We start from the raw sequence: 21,402 nt of genomic DNA, 5'->3' as shown, positions 1-21,402 counted from the left end.
TCACCGAGAAGCGGCCGGCGAGCTGCTGCCGCTCTGCCCACGTGTGGGGACAGGCACCGGCTTCCCGGAGTCGCACGCCTGGACTGGGCTGCAGGGAAGGACCCGGGTGGGTCTGACTGACCTCTGACCCCAAAGGGCCGAGCCTGCAGGTCCGGGAGTGAGGGTGGGGGTTGCGACGGTTCACCCGCGCAGCCCGGGCCGGAGGAGGTGGCGGAGGGCGGGGCCGAGGGGCGGGGCAGTCTTAAAAGCCCCCCCTTCCTTATAGGGGTGGCAAGCGAGTCCCCGCGTGCGGAAGGTGCTGAGGCAGGGGCTGCCGTGCAAAGTGCGCGGGCTGCTGTCCTGGCCACCGCCAAAGCCATGGCTTCCAAACTCCTGCGCGCAGTCATCCTGGGGCCGCCTGGCTCTGGCAAGGGCACGGTATGCGAAAGGATCGCCCAGAACTTTGGCCTCCAGCATCTCTCCAGCGGCCACTTGTTGCGGGAGAACCTAAAGACCAACACGGGTGAGGAGCCAAGGCGGGGGAGAAAGGGTAGTAGACCATCCTGGTGGGGTGGTCGGGCTGGGAGCGGGGCGGTCGCGGGCTCGGGTCCCCTTGGCGCCGGCGCCCTGCCCCCGCCCGCGTGTGCCCGTGCGGGCTCGTACGTGCCGCGGCGCATGCAGCCGGCCGCCCGCCCGCCCGCGCGGCTTAACCGCGCCCGGAGGAGGCCGAGGCTGCTCGGCACCGCCTTCGATTGCACTGGGCGCTCGCCCGTGCGGAGGACCCTGCACGGCAGGCCGAGGGAAACGCGAGCCGCTCGGCGGGGACCCTAACTGGCCTCTCATGCGGTCTCCGGTAAGCAGAGCCCCTGGGTACCGTGCTGTGGTCCCGCTCAGCCGCAGGTCTCCTTCCCCGGCGAGAAGCCGAGCACCGCCCGCCGCCCACCTGTGGGAGTCGCGGCCGCCGGCGCGCAGGGACTCTGCGGCGCGCTCCCCCACGCCCCTCGGGCGCGCTCCAGCCTGGAGCTAAGTGCTGCGTGGCGGTGAAAGGCCTGTGGTCGCTGCAGGCGGCCGCGACAAACTGTCCCCTGTCCCCGCTAACTCCCCTCTTCCTCAAGCCCAGCTTGGCCGCCTGGAGACTTGTTTTAAAAGATTGCATTTTGAGTTCAGCTTTACTGCAAGTGGCACCCCGCTCGGTGGATGCGGTGAAGTTGGGGGTCTAGATCGTCCCATCTCCTAGTCTTGCAGTGCCTCCCTACTCTCCTTTCCTGGACTCTTAGTTCTAGAGAAGGCTACTGTAGGGTGCAGACCCTCCTGGGATGCAGATGAGTGTAATTAGCATAACCCCCTTTGAAATGAGTTGCCCATGAAGTCCTTCCCTATTTCTGTTCTCATTTGTGTGCAAGGTGGTTATGGCTTGTTATGGGCTAGCTAATTGTTAATAAATCTTCATTTCAGAAACACCTAAGATCATGAACAGGTGGGTGGAGGACAGTGTTGGAAAGAACGCAGATTAAAAGCAACCACTTGAAGCATCTGAAAGGCTGCTTACTCTTCTGAAGCAGGTTGTAAACGCCAGCTTTGATTGGATAATCAAGGGTACTTTCCCTCATACCTGTGTCTGAGATGGAAGCATTTACGTGTAGTAGGTCTTCTAATAGTCTAGGCAGGTACCACACCACTGAGCGACATCCAAAACTGGTTTTAAATTAAAATTTAATATCTTATTTATGTGTTATTTGAATGTGGTCCTAGCATTGTGTGTGCGGACCAGAGGCCCTGGGGCTTCCTGTGAAGTGCTTTTATACTTTGAGTCACCTCACTGGCCCTTAGATTTGAGAAGTAGCTTATTAAGTTACTAGTCATTCTTCTGTCTCAGTAACTGGGATTGTCAGTATACTCCACTCCTTTTTCTTTGCTGGGGATGGACTTTCATGCCTATGTGAATGCTAGAGAAGTACTGTCGTCCAGGCAGTCCCCCCTAATGCACTTTCCGAATTTGGAATACAGTTTGGGAGGGGAGCAATACAGTTGGAGGGGTTGTGCATAGGGTCGGGCTTCTCCCAGTAAGGCTCTAGGGAAAGCCAGCTGAGTCAAGATAGCTTAGTATCCATTGCATGTCATAACGTCCTCTGCAGCTCCCTTCTGGAAAGAAGAGTTTTCACATAGAACAATCTGTGGCTAGACTATAGGCACTTTTTCTTTCTTTCTTTTTAATTGGGGAGTCTAGGTAGCTGCCTGGGTAGGCTGTCTGACCTCACTCAATGGCTGTGCACTTGATTTTGAAGCCACCATATACTTCCATATAGTTGGTGGCCATGGTGCTGAGGCAGTTGGGGGTCTGGTAGCATAATGGTCAGGTGAATCTGTTGAGGAGCTGCGTACCTTCATGATGCTTCTCTCAGGTTGGAGAAGGAAGCTGTCTCCCAGGCTCTCCTGCCCTTGCTGTGGAACATGAGGGCAAAGACTTCTTTATCACTGTACGAGTAGACCTGGATGCGGGAACTAGCTATGTAGGTCAGGCTGTCCTCAGACTCAGAGATCCATCTGCCTCTCCCTCCTGATTGCTGAGTTTAAAGGCCTGTGCCTCCCTCCACACATGGCTCTAAGATAAGAGATAGCTTATTTCTCTACTTAGGCATTTAGAAAGCTTTTTATTTTTACTTGGCTGTCTTTTGTTCTCCCCTTTTAAAAAAAAGGCCAATTTATTATTTTACAAGTATGGATATTACATCTATATAAGAGCCACGTTTATGCCTGGTACCCATAGTGGTCTAAAGAGGGCATCAGATCTACAGATGGTTGACATATGGTGGGTCCTGGGCGCCTGATCCAGGTCCTTTTGAGCATCCAGTGCTCCTAATGCTGAGCCCCCTCTCCAGCTCCTGTCATTACTTTAATTTTTCTTTCTCTTTTTTCCCGTTTGGTTTTTCAAGACAGGATTTCTCTGTAGTCCTGGCTGTCCTGAAACTCACTTTGTAGATCAGGCCGGCCTCAAACTCAGATTCTCCTGCTTCTGCCTCCCAAGTGTTGGGATTAAAGTCACATGTCACCATCACCCGAAATGTTTCTGTTGCCTTCGTTCCCCTACCCCTTTCTCTCATAGTAAGAGCGACTTTTAAATGCTTTTTGAATCACCTTTTCTTTTTTGTTTCCCCCCATGAACTAAAATTAAAAGTCTTGGCCAGGGGAAAAATAGAAGTGAAAGACTGCAGTTTATTTTGAAATTGGCTTGTTCCAAGTTGACTTGGGCGTGATGTCACTGAATGTCGCCAGAGGTCTAAGCGAGGGGCTTAGGGTGATGATGAAACACAGCAAACCCAGGAAGTCGAATCTTGGTGACAATTTAAATTGGGAAGTAGCTCAGGCCATCTGCTGCAGCCTGGATTTGGGCAGGCTCTTGACTACATGGCTTGCCTCCTGCAGGCCACAGTCTGGCAAAAATCGGCCCTGCAGGATCCATCTCCTTCCTCTGCACTTACGATGCTGATTGTATCAGCTGTTCGTTGACTATATCGAAAGGGAGACTGATGGCTGTTTGTCTGCTGTGTCTGTGTGCCTGATGCTGGGGGTGACAACGGGGAGGAGGTAGTGAAGAAAATAATGTACCTGTATCTAGTTTTTTTCTTTTCTTTCTTTCTTTTTTTTTTTTTTTTGAGATGAGTCCATGTGTGAACTCTGTTGGCCTGTGCCTTTCCTAGGTGCTAGCATTATAGGCATGTGCCAGGAGGAGCAACTTAGTGAATGTCGTGCCTCTTATGGCACCTTCTTATAGCACGTTCTACCTCTGAAATGGGTCTGCCAAACTGATGCACCACAGAGGGTTCATGTTCACAATACCAAAGGGACAAATCCAGCCGGAAGTTGAGTGTTGTACCAGAAGTTACATAGCCTGCTTCAGTTAGAGTAGTGCTCACAAGGGACTTGAGATTGGCTTCCTGATAGTTGTTTTTCCCTTGGCCTTTCCTAGATTGCCTGGGGCTGTACAGGCTGAGGCTTATCACATACCTTATCTGAGGGCCCGCCCCCCACGTCTATCGCTTGCATTTTCTTAGCACACACTATGAAGAAATCGGAAGACTTGCCTTAAATTTCAAGGAGCTGAGCTGTGCATTCTCTCACTGGGAATATTATGTTCCCTCTACCCGCACTCATGAGTGTGTGTGTGTGTGTGTGTGTGTGTGTGTGTGTGTAAAGCACTTGTATAGATAGACACACAAAGCTGGTATGGGGCTGGAGAGATGGCTCAGAGTCCAGAGCACTGGCTGTCCTTCCAGAGGACCCAGGTTCAGTTTCCGGCACCCCCATAGTAGATCACAACCGTCTGCAGCTCCAGTTCTAGGAGATTTGACACCTTCACATAGACAAACATGCAAGTAAAGCTCCAGTGCTCATTAAGTAAAAAATAGTTTAGAATGGATCCCATCAAAAATTCCAGTTTGGGGTGGGAATGTGGCTCAGTTGGTAGGGTGCTTGCCTGGCAGTGACAGAGTACTGGTGGGTTAGAGTCCTAGCACCGCATGGGTGAGTGGCGGGTGACACACGCCTGTAATGTTAGGACAAGGAAGGTCGGAGTCTGTAGACAGATTAACGGGGCTACTAAGAAAGAACGTGTTCCAGAAGGAACGGCTCCAAAGCCCCCAAGAACTCTGTTATTTTGTGATAGGTGTTTTTGCTAAATTTTGTCTGAAGGATATGAAGATCCTGTTTTAAGAGTCAGGCAGGCCGTGGTATTAGAAAAACAGGCACCTTTTAATACTGGAGTCTAGTGTCTCAAGGGTGGGAGAATTGGAGAAGTTCCATTTGGAAGCAGGCATCTTGGACTTGACTAAAGAAAGATGTTCAAGAAGGAACCTGTTTCTGCTCTTAATTAATATTAACTGTAGCTCTTGCCAGGGTGTTGCAGATGGACTAGCATTTTAAATGAGGCCCTGAGCCGATCCTCTCTGAAAGGATGACCTCGTTCAAAGGGCTCAGGCTTTTGGGTACTCATTAAGTATAAATGCACACCTTATGTAAGAGTGAATTTTTCCAAGAATTGAGGATAGAGGGGTTTGGAGACCTTAGTCAGAGTTCAGTATTACATCTAAAGCAACTTTAAATGGTTAACTTCTCTGGTTTATCCAGGGTCTTGGCTCATTCCAGTTTCCCCCTTGTTTGATGAGACTCAGGATGAGGCTGAAGTCGATGAAGGGCGGGTTTTAAGAGTCTCTTTGGCTATGGAACTAGTTCAGTTGGTAGCCTGCCTAGCATGCAGAAAGCCCATGGCTTGATCCCTTGCTCTGTGTATACAGACATTTGGGTCTAGCCTTGGTTTGGGGGAATCTGAAAAAATGGTTTTTGTCAGGGACTCGATCCTCTGAGCCATCTCTCAAACCCCAGACCCCACTGATCTTGAACATCTGATCTTGCTGCAGCCTCCTGAGTACTGCCACTGTAGGCAGGGCCACCCCTCTGTTCTGTATGTTGCTTGGGGTTAGAGCCAGAGTTAGCTCTGCATGCAAGGCAAGCCGTGGGCCAGCTGAGGTATATTTAAATTGTTTCCATAAGTTCTTATCATAAGCAGATAACTCAGTAAGACCAATATTGACAGTGTCACCTAATTTGCAGACATTCTCTGAATACCACTGGCTTCTCTACTAATGTATTTTCTGTTCTAAGATCCAATTCAATAGTACACATTTCATTGAGTCATTAAGTCTTCTTCCTCATCTGTAATCTCAGTTTAATTTCCCCTTAATTTTTCCCTTTTCTTTTATGAGTTCGAGTTTTGTTTTTTGTTTGTTTTTGTTTTGTTTTTTAATTATTTTACAACTTGTTTTTTTTGAGACAGGGTCTTTTATAGCTAATTCTAGCTTCGAACTGTGGATTCTTCTGCCTCAGCCTCTAGAATGCTCAGATTATAAATGTGTACCATCATGCCTGGCTTCCAGACCTGGCTTCCGTTTCCAACATTTGGCTTTGTGGAAGAGCTCAAGATTGACTCTGGCTCCTTGAGTTTGGGCTGCAGTGTTTGGAGGCGGACGTCACACAGATAAGTAGTTGAAGGAGGATCACATGGAGACATCTCCTGGATGCTCAGCTATCCTCAGGCTTCCTCGGGAGGCCCAGGGATATAACTAGTCTTCTGGTGCTGGGAATTGGGGTTCGAGTCTTCTGGAAGGCAAGCAGGCAGCAGTGAGTGTTCTGACCTGGGCAGTGTGGCAAGCAGTGAAACAAGATGGGTTCTCTGAAGGGACCCTCAGCCTCAGGAGAATCAGGAAGCAAGAAGGAGTCCACTCCAGAGACCACAGGGAAAAGATGGCTTTTAGTGTTTAAGAGGAGGTGGGATTGGGGAACACTTTTTTAAACAGGGTCTTGCTCTGTAGCCCAGGTTGGCCTATAACTCACAATGTAGTCTAGGATGGCCTTAGACTGTAGTCTTGCAGCATCAGTCTTGTGAGTATTGGGATTCTGTGCCTGGCCAGGGAACACTTTAGGCAATTCCTATCTATCATCTAAACGATCGCTATCATCGAGTGCACGCGTCCCTGCTAGTGTGTGAATGCGTGTGTGTTTGTATGCCCACCTGTGTGTAGATCAGAACAACTATCAACCCTTCCAACTTTATGTGGGTTCTGGGGATCAAACTCGGGTTGTCAGACTTGTGTGGCAAGTACTTACCCACTGAACTATCTTGCTAGCCCTTGTTGGGGAGCACTTTAGAGGAAGTGTACCCTAGTTAGGGTCACTGTTGGCTGTGCTAAAACACCTTGACCAAAGCAACTTGGGGAGGAAATGGTTCATTTGGCTTGCACTTCCATGGCACTTTTCATCATCAGAGGAGGTCTGGACAGGAGCTCCAGCAGGGCAGGCGCCTGGCGGGGGAGCTGATGTAGAGGCAAGGCGTGCTGCTTACCGTCTTGAGAAAGCCTGCGTTTTATGGAACCCAGGACCATCATCCCAGGGGTGGTCCTACCCACAATGGACTGCACTCTTCCATATCAATCACTAAGTAAGAAAATGCCCCACTGGCCTGTCTACAGCTAGATCTTCTGAGGCATTTTCTCAACTGGGGCTTCCCCTTCTCCAGTGACTCTAGCTTGTGTCAAGGTGACATAGAACTAGCCAGCCCAAGGTGTTTCTTGAACTGAATTTGACAGATGACACCAGTTGTCAGGTGAGGAGATGGGCTTAATTGTTATAACATACAACATTCCGGGGGACCCACTCTAGAGCTGTTGTCCACTAGGGTTCATGGACACATCTTATAGATCATTGCATTATTTTATTGTCTTTATCAATACCTGTACTGTTAGAGCCAAGGGTTATTTTATCATACTGTGGTGTTCTGCACACGCCAAGCCGGAGCATTGCAGCTGAGCTACACCCAAGTCTAAGGCAGGTTGCTGTGTTTGCTCCACGCACCTTGCCTTCAGCTCCCATTCTTTTTTTTTTTTTCGGGAGCTGAGGACCGAAGCCTAAATCTTGGTTTGTACTACATTCTTTGTTTTTAAGATGCACATAAAAGTAGTGGCTGGAAAAGGACTCTGCAGTCAAGAGCACAAAATACTTTTTTAGACGACACAATTTCGAGTCCCTACCACAGGTGGACAGTTCACAACTGCTTTTAATTTAGCTCTGGAGGATCTGAAACCTGCCATGGGGGGGTGTCCTTTATACACACACACACACACACACACACACACACACACACACACACACACACACACAGAGTCTTTTAAATTAGTACAGTGTAGGGTATTCTTTTTTCATTTCTTTTTTCTCTTTCTTCTTGAGACAGGGCTGTCTTGGAACTCGTCTGTAGACCAATCTGGTCCCAGACTCTGATTAGCCTGCCTCTGTCTCCATAGAGCCGGGAATAAAGGTGTGCTCCACCACAGACTAGCAATGCAGTGTAGTTTATGAAACTTCGGACTTTCTAGAGTTCAAATGATGGGACACAATCATGGAATTGTGGTTCAAATGGTTAGAAATAGACAGTTTATGAAGGTATATTTGCCACCTGTTTGCCAAACAAGTTATTAGACGCTGTTATTTTATCCCGTATTGCTTCGTGTGTGGTTTGTAGACCCGGGAGTGTTATTTTCCTTATGGAGTTTTTTTTAGCTTTCCCCATGGGCCAGACATTCAAACATGGGCTTCCTTTGAGCAAGTTGACTTTTAAGGAACATAAGTAGGTGATAGGCAGGTTTTAGGGTTACTCTCTGTACACTGGCCCCTCCCCCCCCAGTTCTGTTTGGCCTTTCAGACACAGTGCAAAAGGTCTCATTTGTACAGCCCCAAGAAGTCCATTTTGGATGGTCGATGTTACATTTTAACAGCCTCACCTCTAAACTTTTGTACTACAGAGACAGCCTGGCAGTAAGCATCTGCTTAGTGTGGAAATACCGTAGCATCAGTCCTGATCGTCAGATTCCCAACTAGCTAGCTAGATTAATTATTTTCTACACTTAGTACTTTAATAGACATATAATCTTTTTCATTTGCACCATTGACCAGGGACCCTGCCCAGTGGTTCGTAATTCTTGGTACTTGGTCCTAAGGTTGCAGTGAGTATAACATCTTCCAAGGCCTGGGCTGCCTCTTTTGCTCCTGTTCTAATTTATGTGCCTATGTACAAAGTAGCAGTTCTTGTTGTATAATTCTAAAATAAGCAAATGGTCCCAGAGGTTGAGCAACTTGCCCTAGGCCACACAGCTAGATAGAGAAACCTATTCAAACCTGGGGCTTGTCTTCAGCTCGAATCCCTCTTTATTTCCTGCTACCTTCCTGACCCTGGAACATCTAGTAGAGTGTGTATCCCTCGCGTTTGTGATTGGTTGGCCTCCATTGGCTGCTCTTTTGTTTTTGTTGAGACTGAGTCTTGCCACGTACCCTTCGTCGGCTTGAACCTGTAGCCCAGGTTGTCTTGGACATTAGATTCTTCTACTACACACCTGGCTAGAAATGCCGTTTTGATACAGTATCTTGATCCGTTTGCCTGCTTAAGCAAAAGTGTTTCACGCTAGTTTAAAGCAGCAGAAATTTTCTTCAACATTCCTTGGAGCCCGCAGACAGAAATAGGGTCTTGCTATGTAGTCCCCACTGGCCTGGCCTGTAACTCATGTGTAGCCCAGGCTAGCTGTGAACTGGATCTTCCTGCCCCAGCCTCTTAACATGCTCGAACCGCAGGTATGCTCCACCTTGCCTGGCCATTTCGTAGGTATCTGAAGGCTGGCAGGTTCCAGGAACAAGGCATCGTGGGGATCTGTGATTCTGTGCTGGCTCTGAGCACTGCTCATGGAGGGCTAAATGCCACTCAAAGCTTTTGGTTGCTGCTGGTTTTGAAATGGTGTCATGTATATTTCTGTGGGGTGGCTGTGCACTCCGAGGTCAGAGGGCAGCTTATAGGAGTCAGTTCTGCTGTGTGGTTTCAGGGATTGAGCAATGCTAGGTCATCAGACTTAGTGGCAAGTACCTTCCCCTTCTGAGCCATCGTGCTGCCTGCCTGCCTGCCCTTTTTTTGACATTGTCTGACCATGGTGACCCCAGGTAAGCTTTAATCATCTATCCTCCTGCCTCAGCTTCACCCTGAGTGCTGGGATTACAGGTTAGGACACCACACCCAAATTGTGTTTCTCCCATCCTTATTCTGTAGCTGAGCTGTACCCCAGCCCTCTCGCCTTTTGTGATAGGCAAGGTAACCCTCTCCAGGGAGATCATGACCTTTAGAAGCCTCGCCTTTAAAAACCGTTACTGGCAGTTATCTTAAATCTTTAGGTGTAGGGGGATACATTTGACAAGCGCAGCAGTTGGTAGAAAATCATAGCAACTTCACTCTCCAAGAAGGTGTAGAGGTACAAAAAGTTGGGATGGCAGGGTGGGGCATACTCCAAATGCTAGCACTCAGGAGGCTGAAGCAGGAGGATTTAGAATTTCAGGCCACTTTGGGCTGTTGTCACAGGGAACGAGCTTGGTAGGCCAGAGAGTTGTAGGGTTTTTGTTTCAGAAGCTCTATTCTCAAAACATCTTTAAATACTTCTGGGAAGAATGTAGCACCACCCCCATCCCCAAAAAGGACCAAACAGATTTAAAATAGAAACCGTCTGCGGGGGTAGGGGGAGAAATGAGTCTTCATTGTAACAGCATGAGGTTTGCCATATTCTGGGAGCCCAGTGCTCCTTCATTAGGCATTTGAAGCAGTTTCTGTGCTGCCGTTAGACACGGGGAGGCATGCATGCAGAACGTGTTCTCTGACCTTTCTGAACTTACGGCTCCCGGTTCAAGTTGTAGGCCTCATGATGTTCCAGTGAGGCCTGGCACTCTGTGCGTGTGTGGGTGGAGTATTGAAGTCAGTGACCAGGTAAGCCGGGAACATTGCTCAGACGTAACTTTGCCCCCCGGGATGCCTTTCATTTTCTGAATCTGTTTTCAGCCTTGGCTTTGATGCTTTTGCACTGTTCCCATCGCGGGTGGCTCTTTTCTGGGACTTCTTCATACCATCTGTATCTTTCGTTCATTTTCTTCTCTTGCTAACAGGTTCCCTTGGCTTGTTAGTAGTGACTTCAGATACAGTCTCTCATTTAATACTAAGTTAATTAATAGCAGTTGAGTTCAGAGGTTTTGGACATAACAGTAAAGTGTCATCTCTTATGTTTTGTGTCCTGTTCAGTATATCAAGAGGGTAGCATACCGCAGTGATAACTGGTCACTGGGAGACCACTACACCCAAGATGGGCAAGCATGGTAACACAGAGCTACAGGGAGGTCAGATTGAAGTCAGGTCTTTCTGAAATGTTTGAACTAAGCTTCAAGTGGAGGGGGTATCTGGTGTTCAAACATTTGGCAGGGAGAGTGAACTTAAAGTGGAAAAGGGGAGAGGATCCTGGTCCACTGTGTTCATGAGATGGATGGAGTACAGTAAGCTCAAGTTTCCTTGAGTGGTCAGATTCTCATTATAAGAAAATTCACTTCTGTTGCTGTTGTTAATATATAAACCAGCTTAACGGAGATTAAATTTTGCTCACAGTAAGATTGTCCCTTTAAAAAATGTTCACATTGGTTGGGGATTTAGCTCAGTGGTAGAGCGCTTGCCTAGGAAGCGCAAGGCCCTGGGTTCGGTCCCCAGCTCCGAAAAAAAGAACTAAAAAAAAAAAAATGTTCACATTAAGGGTCAGGGAGAGCTTAGTGGGTAAAAGTGCTTGCCATGCCAACTTGGTGATGACTTGAGTTCAGTTCCTGGAACGCAGGACCCCAAGGAAGAGGCTGGCTGTGGCGGCTGGCATGTATCTTTAATTCCAGCACTCCTACAGGCAAACTCTCCTGACAGCTCGTGGGTCTGTTCGTAGCACATGCACAAGAAGCAAGAGAGACCCTACCTCAAAACAAGATGACAGCAGAGACTCAACTTCTGACGTCCACATACTTCTCAGTGACCCATACCACAAAACAAAAATACTGTACAAATCAAGCTAAGTGTGGTGGCATAGGCTACAATTCCTAACTTCAGAGGCAGAGGCAGAAGGATGTGAGTGAGTTCCAGGCCAGCCTGGTTTACAACAGGGAGGTCTCAGCTGATGTGATTTCAAAATAAACAGGTGGGGGCATAGCTCAGTCAGCTCGTCTAACGTACGTGAAACCAGCCCTCTGTCTGCTCTTTACAGAACAACCTACATAAGTCAGCCGAGCATGGGCTTCTCCGTCTGTAATCTCAGCCTTTGGGAGGCTGAAGCGAGAGGATTATGAGTTCAAGGCCAGCATGACTATGAGACCCCTTCTTGAAATAAACATCAACAAAAAACCAAAATAAGTCAATAACAAAAGCACAGAAGAAAAGGGCCTCCAGGATGTACACTAGCCACTTACTATTCAGTCTGATTTACAGTGGTAATGCCACTCAGCGCTTTCCTGATCTCAGGGAGACTCTGACCAGTGGCAGGTAGCCATTCCCATCTCCAGTCTAGTCTCTGGCAGTCATTCAGTACCTCCTGTGGGTTCTGGCCTTCGATCTGCCTCTTGCCTCCACAATGCTGGCCTTCCTCTGTTTTCCACTACACGGTGCCAGCATGGAAGCTTTGTCTGAGTTTCGTTTTTTGCCTTCTAATGGTGTAAAGTGGTTTGGGTTTGTGGAACTTGTGGTCCTGTGCTTGTGACTGTATCTACACTAGGACACCCATCAGTTCAGATCTTCCCGTGGGTTAAAATGGGTTCATTCAGTTCTTATTTTGGATACTGGTCTTCTTAAAGAGAGGGACTGTTACTTCTTGGTTAGAATAGCCAGTTTAGATTGAATATGTGGTCTAGTTCCAGGTTCTTTCTTAAGCAGTAACTGTGGATAACTAAGATATTATCCATAGTTATCTTAGATAACATTCTTTAATTTTCCAAAGCAAGGTTGGTTTTTGGGTTGTCATTAACTCTAGTCCTTTAGTTTTAGGAAAATGAAGCCTGCAGCTTGGAGGAAGTACAAAATCTCTTTTCCACCGAGTTTTGTTTTGGTTTCCCAGAGTTCTTAGGAACATTAAACAGTATGCATACACTGAAGTTTTAAGTGTTCACTTTCTTAAATGTCTTAGAATGGAAGGGATTTGGGGCTGTTCTGCCCAAGTGACCATTTTACACGTGCTTCCTCCTGTGGCAGCTGAGTGAAATCTTCCATCACTGTATAGATCTAATTATTGGGAGATTTTTTTCCCCCTCATACAGAGATGAAAGCTAAGTCTTTGAAATGATCATCAGGAAGCTGCCATCCACTTGTCTAGCTTCTGTCCTCACAAATTGCATCCTCTGGCTCTAAAGATACTGAAAATAGTTTCAAGGCACCTCTTTGCCAACTTAAATGGTCTCTTTTCCTGAGAAAAATAGCCTGGTTTCTTACACTTTTTCTGAGATTATATATCTAGGCCTCCCTCATTCCTTCCCTCCTTCCTTCTGTGCCTTCTTTCTTAGTGGGTGTGTGCTTTCGTTTGTGTGTGTGTGTGTGTGTGTGTGTGTGTGTGTGTGTGTGTGTGTGTGTGTGTGTGAGAGAGAGAGACAGAGAGAGACAGAGAGACAGAGACAGACAGAGACAGACAGAGACAGACAGACAGACAGAGACAGACAGAGACAGACAGACAGAGACAGAGAGAGAGAGAGAGAGAGAGAGAGAGAGAGAGAGAAGGCATGTGCTGTTCTGTAAGTCTGTAGAAAGCTGTGCTTTGATTTTGAATGAGTCAATTTATTAAGAATGTTGTAGCAAACAAAGGCAGTAATAACAAGTAACAAAGAAGTAGCAGACAGGAAAGAACATCAGATCAGATGCTCATGTATGGGAGAACAGCCAGAAGGTGGACCATTCCCACAGATGCTACTATTGTCTATTCCATGGTAAAGTGGCTCCAGTGGGCAAGTCAGTGGTTCAGCTTCCCCAGGCCGTCAGCTGGACACATCTGCTGGATGCGTGTCTAAGTCCCTGATCTGATGGTGTTGGCTGTACAAGCTCTGAATTAGGCTACACCAGGCATCTTCACTGGATATTGAGTTTGAGCACTTGATCTGATGTTAGCTGTCTGCTAACTTGTTAGTTATCCCTTTGCACATGTGTGTATGCGCGAGTGTGTGCCCACATGACTGCTCGAGTGTGAGTGTCTGTATGTTTGTATGCTTCAAGTGAGTGCACTTACCAGAGGTCAGCTTTGGAACAATTCAGATGTTTTTGCTTTGGATCTCACTGGGATCTGGGGCTCATCAGCATCTAGTCCGTCTTCCTAGTGCTGTGATTGCAAGCGCGTTTACCACCAGGTTTTTTATGTGTACTGGAATTGAGTTGAAGCCCTCATGCTTGTGGCAAACACTTACTGAGCTATCTTCTCTACTTAGCTTGTAGATTTCTTTTCTGATTTTCGGTTCTTAAGTCAGGGGCATCATATGTTGACGAGGTAAAGGTGTGCCTTTTCTTTACTGAGACATGGTCTGGCTGTGTAGACTGGGACTCCCTATGCAGCCTACAGTGGCTGACCTCGGACAACCGCTGTCACAAATATGAATGTGTGCCATGATACCCTGCTAGGTTTAAAAGAACAAAAACAAAAACAAAAACAAAACATATTTACTATGACTCCCATTTTGATGGCCAGCGTCACCACCACTGCGTAAATGGAACCGTTTAGCTGTTGAGGGCTGCATATTCTACTTTCTCTTACTTTTCACGTTATTTCAGGCACTGCGAAGACTCTTCTGTCCTGCATAGCCTTGTGATGAAACTCTCTGGATAACTGGTCATGGTGGCTCACACTCACAATCTTGTACTCAGGATGCAACGATGGAAGGGTCAGTGCAAGTCAAGCCCAGCCTACTCAGCAGTGTGGCCCAGGCCTGCCCAAGTTGGAGGCTAGCGAGCTGCTGTCTCCCTCCCCTTCTCCCACTAAACGTCATCGTATTTGAGTCATAAGACCCCAGCTATAACTACTCTAGGGTACTCATATCGTCTACCCTTTGATTCAAGGCCTCTTTGCCAGGTCAAGAGTTAGGATGATTCTGAAGACTTGATGACAAGAACTGCTGGGGGCTAGGTATCTTCCTGTCAGCTGCAGGAATGTTGGGGGCACCGATCAACCGAACAAACAACGGATTACAATTGGCATCGATCAACCAAACAAACAACGGATTACAATTAGCCTGAAGTTATCTGAAATTGTTAGTTTATTTGAATTGTGCCCCATGTATTACGTGCATTACTTCTTATCTTGGTATGTGTATGTGCTTGGGTGTTTGAACCCATCTATGTGTCTGGAAGCCAGAAGTCAGCCTTGGGTGTCATTAATACCTTCAGGCTGCATCCATCTTTTTTTAAGACTTAATTTTTCTGTCGTGAGTATAGGTTTATATATGTACGAGCACCACATGTGTACATGGGGCCTTTAGAGATCAGAGGAGGATGCTGGATCTTCTGTAATGAATTATAGGCATTGAACCACCATATGGGTGGGCACTGGGAATGGAGCCCAGGTCCTCCGCAAGAGCCACCAGAGCTCTCAACCACTGAGTTCCCTCTAGATCTCCCCCTTTTTGAAACAGGGGCTCACTTTCTTGAAACTCCAATTAAGCTAAGTTTGCTGGTCATCGAGCTCCAGGAACCCTCCTGTCTTCCTAGCGCTGGGATTGCGTACAAGCCACCATGGCGGCTTTCTCTTAGCACCATACTGTGTGTGAAACTTGGTTCCTCACACTCGCATGGCAAGCACTGTACTATTGATTGAGCTGGCTCCCAGCCTTGTATTGCTAGCTTTCTAAAATCCAGACCAGTGTTTAGCAGAGCTCTCAGCAGTACCCACCTTGGCTCTGTGCTGTTGGGTGAGGAGGCCAACCTTTGCCCGCTTACAGATGGAGTGATGCTGGAGCTCCCTTGGAGGATAAAGAATGCTGACCTGGCCAAGACTGGAGTAAGGCAGGTCAGGCACTGTTTGTAGGGATGTGAGAGATACTGAGAAAACTTAATAGAAAAAAAAATTAAATCTCTGGGCTGGAGAGATGGCTCAGTGGTTAAGAGCACTGTCTGCTCTTCCAGAGGTCCTGAGTTCAATTCCCAGCAACCACATGGTGGCTCCCAACCATGTGCAGTGGGATCTGATGCCCTCTTCTGGTGTGCAGGCATATATGCAGATAGAGCACTTACGTATAAAATAAAAATAAAAATCTTTAAAAAAGTTACATCTCTATTAATGTGAGTTTTCACGTGGGTGCTGGGTACCGAATCCTGATTCTCTGAAAGAGTACTGTTGAGCAATCTCTCCGGCCCATATTTTTTCTTTTCAAGATTTCATTTTTCATTAATGTATGTGCATGTGTGCGAATGTGTGGGTACCTTCAAAGGTCAGAGAGAGGTTATTGGCTCGCATGTAGCTGGAGTTGCAGGCAGTCACGAATTGCCCGATGTGGATACTGAGATCTTTGGTCCCTGTGAGGGTAGTAAAAGATCTTAACTGCTGAGCTATCTCTCTGAGCTCAATAAAGTTTTTTTTAAAAGACATAATTTTTTAAAAATTATGGTATGTGTATGTGTCTGTGTGGGTGTGTACACATGAGTGGAGGTACCCAAGGTTAGAAAGGGGAAGGAGCTGGAGTTCACGGGCAGTTGTGATCTGCCTGACAAGAGGGCTGGGACTTGTTCTTAACTACTCTTCATCTGTGATGAATGCAGTGTGGTGTCTGTAATCCCAGCACTTAGGGAGCTGAAGCAGGAGAACTGCTGTGAGTTAAGAGTCCAACTCAGCCTATGTAGAAATAAATTCCTGGACAGCTTGGGCTACAGAGTAAGACCTTATCTTTTAAAGGAAGGAAGGAAGGAACAAAGGAAGGAAGGAAGGAAAAAGAAAAACCTCCAATGATATAAGTAGTTTTAATGTAGCGGTGAACAAAATGCCAATGTTTCTGTCTCGTTTTTGCCAAGCCAGGCTGGGGCACATGGAAGGAGGAGGCTGTTCACAGTTAGACTGCTGCTACCTAGCATGGACACAGGTCAGGGCTCAAGCAATCTTCCGTGTCAGCCCACGGGGCAGGAGGCTGGTTCTGTGGGGTTTCTGTGGGGTGTGCACATTGCACCCAGCTCAGAATGCCAGTTTGAGATGAGGAGTTCCCAGCATTCAAGAGGCTTAGTCAAGAGGGGAGTGGGGAGTTGTGGGCAGCCTGGGTGATGAAGCCGTGCGTGAGCCTCGTATGGCTCTCATGGCGGTCAGGGAACAGCGTCAGTTCTTTACTTTCATCATGAAGGATTCCGGGACAGGGACCTTCACCCAGCGAGCCGCCTCCGAGGCTCCAGAAACTAAATTTTTTAAGTAAAGACCAGACCCAGCAGGCTTGAGAATTGATTCGAAGAAGCACAAGTTAAGTCCTGTTTTGAGTTAGAATTTTTGTAGCTTTTTATTTTCACTTTTTGGCATTTCTTTTAGCACTGAAAAATCTCTCAATAAACGGGCCTGCAGAGTGCACATCTCGCACCTGTAGTGAGCCCAGTTCTTACGGAAGCTCATGAGAGCCGGAAGTTTGAGATAAACCTGAACTTGAGGTCTGTGTGTGGGCTACAGAGTGAGTTTGTCCCCCTCTCCCCGCCCCCCAGACATTTGTAATAGGTCCCATTATTCCTGTTTGTCTGGCTAGTTAGGCTAAGGCAGGAGGCTGTGAATCTTCCTTGTCCTGTACTAGATAGAGGTGCTTTGAATGTCATATTGCAGCACCGACTGCCCTGGCTGGTGTGCAGGGGAGCTAGCCAAGCCCAGCCTGCTGCCTGAGACTGCTCTCCCCGCTCGCTATGCTGTGACTGTGAAAGGCAGTCGCAGATGGTGGACCTGCTCTAGCTGGAACTGCTGTTGGCTGCAGGATGTTCAAGGGACAGAAGCCAGGAACTCACTGGAGCTGGCAAGCGGTGTTTCTGGGCCTTCAGAGAATATTTCTGTCCTCCTGATTCTGCTGCTGTTTTACTTTTTATTGTTGTGGAAATAGTCTTCCTCTGCAGCTCAGTTTGGCCGGGAACTCACAGTGCAGTCTAGCCTAGGCTTGCTCTGAACCCCAGCCTCAGCCACTGTGACTGGCACTTTTCCTTATCTCTTAAATCTGTCTAGTGATGAGTGGTTACTGGAAAGCCAGAAGAAGTTGTAATATCAGCTTCTTCACACTCTGCCATGAAAGGTCCAAGTGTTAGGAAGCACAGACCAGGAGTCTATTAGAGCTTCACCATAGTCCTCTGAGGACCTGGTCCCCCCACTCATTGTGTCAGGGTCTCCGCTTTGAGACAAGCTCTTGCTGTACAGACCAGGCTGGCTTGGGACTCATTCTTCTGCTTCAGCCTACCAAGTTGCTAAGACTGTAGGTGTGCACTACCATACCCAACCCTATAATTTTAAAGTACACGTTTATTTTACTGATATCTACACAAAATCATAAGTGTAGTTGCTCTTAGAAGGTCATACAAAAGACAAAGAGTGAAATAGACTAAACATCACTGAAGGGGGCATAAAAATATTGTCAATTATCATGTTTGTCTGCACCATGTGTGCCATGGTGCCCTAGGAGGGAGGAATTGGACATTGGATCCTCTGAAACTGGAGTTACAGAAGTTTACTAGCTTCTAGCGGGTGCTGGGAATTGAACTGGAATCCCCTGGAAAGCAGCCAGTGCTGTTAACCACTGAGCCATATATTTAGTGTCTTAATGAACTTGTATGTATTTGTACATGTACACGCATGCCCAGGCATATTTGGACATCAGAGGACCTTGGGTGGGACTCGTTTGACGTTTTAAGCAAAGCAGTGGAATCTATTTACACCCTTGAAGTGACTTTAACACAACTTAATTTTATTGGCTACTTTCTTCCCTTGCTGCCTTGGCTGGTGAGGAGTGTATCCTGCCTGGGTTTTAGTCCTCTCTGGAGGCTCTTAGATGGCCTGGTTTTCATAATGAGAAAGGGAGGGAAGTCACTGTTGCAAATATATCACTCTCTCCATGCACTCTTTGGAGAGCAGCCCGGGCATTTCTGACCTGTTTGCCTGTGGTGTTTTTCTCCTTTCTCTGGCAGCAGAATAAGTGTGAACGTTTCGAGGTGTCTCTAAAATTAGTCTCCTTGGTAGAGCATTCAACTTCAGGTATGTGCTATTTGAAAGAGTGGATTTGAAGACCAGAGACTTTAGAGTAAGCTTAAGGGTTGAAATCAAGGGGCTGGTGCCCTACAGGATATGAGGGCTTTGATGAATGAGGAGAGCACCTGGGGTGTCTAGGCATCCAAGGCTTGTTGGAATATACATAACTATGGGGACGGGTTGACCCCCCCAGAGACAGACTGGCTGTTAACTGCTTCTTTAATTTAATTTCATGGAGATGGATGTTTTCTCTGCATGTATGTGTGTCTGTGCCCGAGAAAGCCCGAAGAGGTCCTCAGGTCCTTTGGAACAGAAGTTAAAGATATTTGTGAGCCACTGTTGTGTTCTCTCTGAGAGAACCGTGAGCCATCTCTTCAGTACCTAGTTTACTGGGTCTTAAATCCATTGTTTTCCCCGCCTCCTTCTGATTCTGGACCAGCTTGGTCTGAGATTGTAAGAGATTTTTAAGTCAGCACAAATCCTGGTCACATGTTGAGTCTTTCTGGCAAGGCACAATAGGATGTTTTATGTAGGGAATCGATGTCCTAACACAGCACTGACTATTCCCAAGTCCTCAGCATTGTCTGTTACATTGAGAAGATGCTAGTCAGGCTGACTCAGTGGTTAAGAGTGCAGGCCGTTCTTCCACAGGACCTGAGTTCAGTTCCTTGTAATGACACTGAGTGGATCACAGCTGCCTATGTCCACGTTCAGCTTTAAGGGGATCTGACACCTTGTACCCATGGGCACCCAACACCCTACCTACCTCACATACATAATTAAAAAATATAAGAAAGCTTAAGTGGTACATGCCTGTGATATCAGCTTTTGAGTGACTGAGGCAGGGGGATGAGAAGTTAAAGGCCTGCCATAGTTGCTGAGCCTAGTTCAAGTTCACCATCCTAGTGAACTTAGTGAAGAATAGGGGCTGTAACAGCATATGCAAGAATTCTTTAGCATGAAGCCAAAAGAAAAGAAAAGACAAGACAGAAAAGCCCAGCCCCTATGCTTTAGTATCTCTTTTCAGTTTTCCTGCTGCCTGGCATTCACTTCTGCTTTCTAGTCTTTTCTGCATGGTTCTATCCTATGCTGGATACTGTTCTTGTATCTTCCATTCTTCAAAGTGCCTTGATAATGAGGTGCTTGTATTGAAGGTTTACAGTGAGCAACATTGTGGTGTGGCATATCAGACATCACTGTCACCCATCACTAACACACCATCTAGTCATTGCCCACCCTGTCCTACAGGTCAGCACGTAGATGTCCTGCTCTGCTGTGGCTAGAGGCTCTGCTTTTTCTGAATCCCATTTCCAGGCTTCAGGTACCTGCTGTTTCCTACCACACCTCCCACGGAATCCCCCTCGACTCCCTGGCTCTACCTCCTGATCAAAGACCCATATGCTTGTTCCTTGGACAGCCAGACTAGAGAAAGCAGTAAAAGAAGCTTGGTTGCTTGACTTTTTAAAAACTTGATTGAAATTTTAGATAAAGTTATCTTCCCCATAAGGGTCTCTAAGAAATGGAGGAGCATTATAGATATTTGAATCTTTTATTGTCATTTGTTCTTTCTTGCTAGCTTGAGAATTTGCCTTTCTTGTCTAGTGAAGATCCTGGGTGTTTAGTTTATATTTAATCACCACGAACATCATCTCTTTAGTTCTTCCTTTGTTCTTTATTTACAGCATTGAAAAATATTGACGGGCCAGGTGCGGTGTTGCATACTGTAATCTCAGCACATGGGAGGCCAAGACAGAGGGGTCACTAACTAGTTTCAGGCCAGCCTGGAGTACACACCAGATAGATTTTTTTTTTTAATATTTTTTTAAGGTGATGGGAGCTGGAGAGATTTTTCTGTGTTTAAGAGCACTGGCTGCTCTTGCAGGGGATCCAGGTTCAATTCCTGCATCCACCTGGTGGCTCAAAACTCTCTTTGACCCCAGTTTTAGGAGATCCCATGCTCTTTTCCAGTTTTTGGGCACTGGGCACAGACATAATGTACAGGTAAAACTCCCATGCACATAAAATAATAACCAGCCATAATGTAGAGGTAAAGCACCCATGCACATAAAATAATAACCTTAAAAAACGTGAAGGGACATCTGGTTCCATGGGGCTTTAAGTGACTCACTCAGCTGAGCAGAGTTCTTCCCCTGAGAACAGGAAAAGAGTGCTTGGGTGAAGCAAAGACTAGAGACTGAGAGCCAGTTACTCGAGGAAGGTGGCAGGGAAGGCCTTTTGAGGCTTTGCTCTAGTGAGGTGTCCGCAGAGAGATTCCAGGATCCCATTATGCGGAATCCAAGAGTTGGCAGTCATACATGTTCTATCTCTGCGTTTGAAACTGCACCCTAGGAGCAGCAGTGTAACCACAGCTTAGTTCCTAGAACACTGAAAGGATTAGGAAAAGCCTAGTCTTAAAGATGAGCATGTGTGTAGCCCAGAACACCTGGGCGTCACAGTCTTCCCCCAAATAGAAGTAGCTTCACTTAATGAAACAAACAAACAACAGCAACAACAAAAACAAAGGAAAAAAGAAGGGAATCAGGCATAATAGCAGTTTGTAGGCTTTTATGTAAAACATTTTAATTTTTGGGTTCAAGAGAGGCAAGGGCAGGTGTAGGATCTTGCCGTGTAGCCCAGGCTGGCCTCACTTGTGACCTGCATGCCTTACTGTCCTTAGTGTAGGGTTATAGTTGTATACTACCATACCCAGCTAACACCTGTTTGTTTCAAAAAATTAAATAGTAGCCCTCACTATAGTTGGGACAGTTACTGGTCAGCCCTTAGATTTTGCTTTTAAAATTTATTTTAAAGGATATTTATTTAATAATCTGTTTGG

At 46.9% G+C, this 21,402-nt stretch overlaps 1 protein-coding gene across 1 annotated transcript in view; it reads left to right on the top strand.

Moving 5' to 3' along the window:
• Positions 1 to 271: 271 nt before the first annotated feature.
• Ak4 (adenylate kinase 4) overlaps positions 272 to 21,402 on the top strand; it is a 52,916-nt gene continuing 31,785 nt past the window's right edge. The window contains exon 1 of the mRNA XM_032901747.1: positions 272 to 502. Coding sequence (XP_032757638.1) covers positions 358 to 502 — 145 coding nt within the window. The 5' untranslated portion in view covers positions 272 to 357. The remainder of the gene's footprint in view (positions 503 to 21,402) is intronic.

The sequence above is a fragment of the Rattus rattus genome, chromosome 1 (genome assembly GCF_011064425.1).
Source record: "Rattus rattus isolate New Zealand chromosome 1, Rrattus_CSIRO_v1, whole genome shotgun sequence".
Taxonomy (NCBI): domain Eukaryota; kingdom Metazoa; phylum Chordata; class Mammalia; order Rodentia; family Muridae; genus Rattus; species Rattus rattus.
The sequence above is the reverse complement of the archived record's forward strand: the minus strand, read 5'-3'. Positions and strand labels throughout refer to the sequence as shown.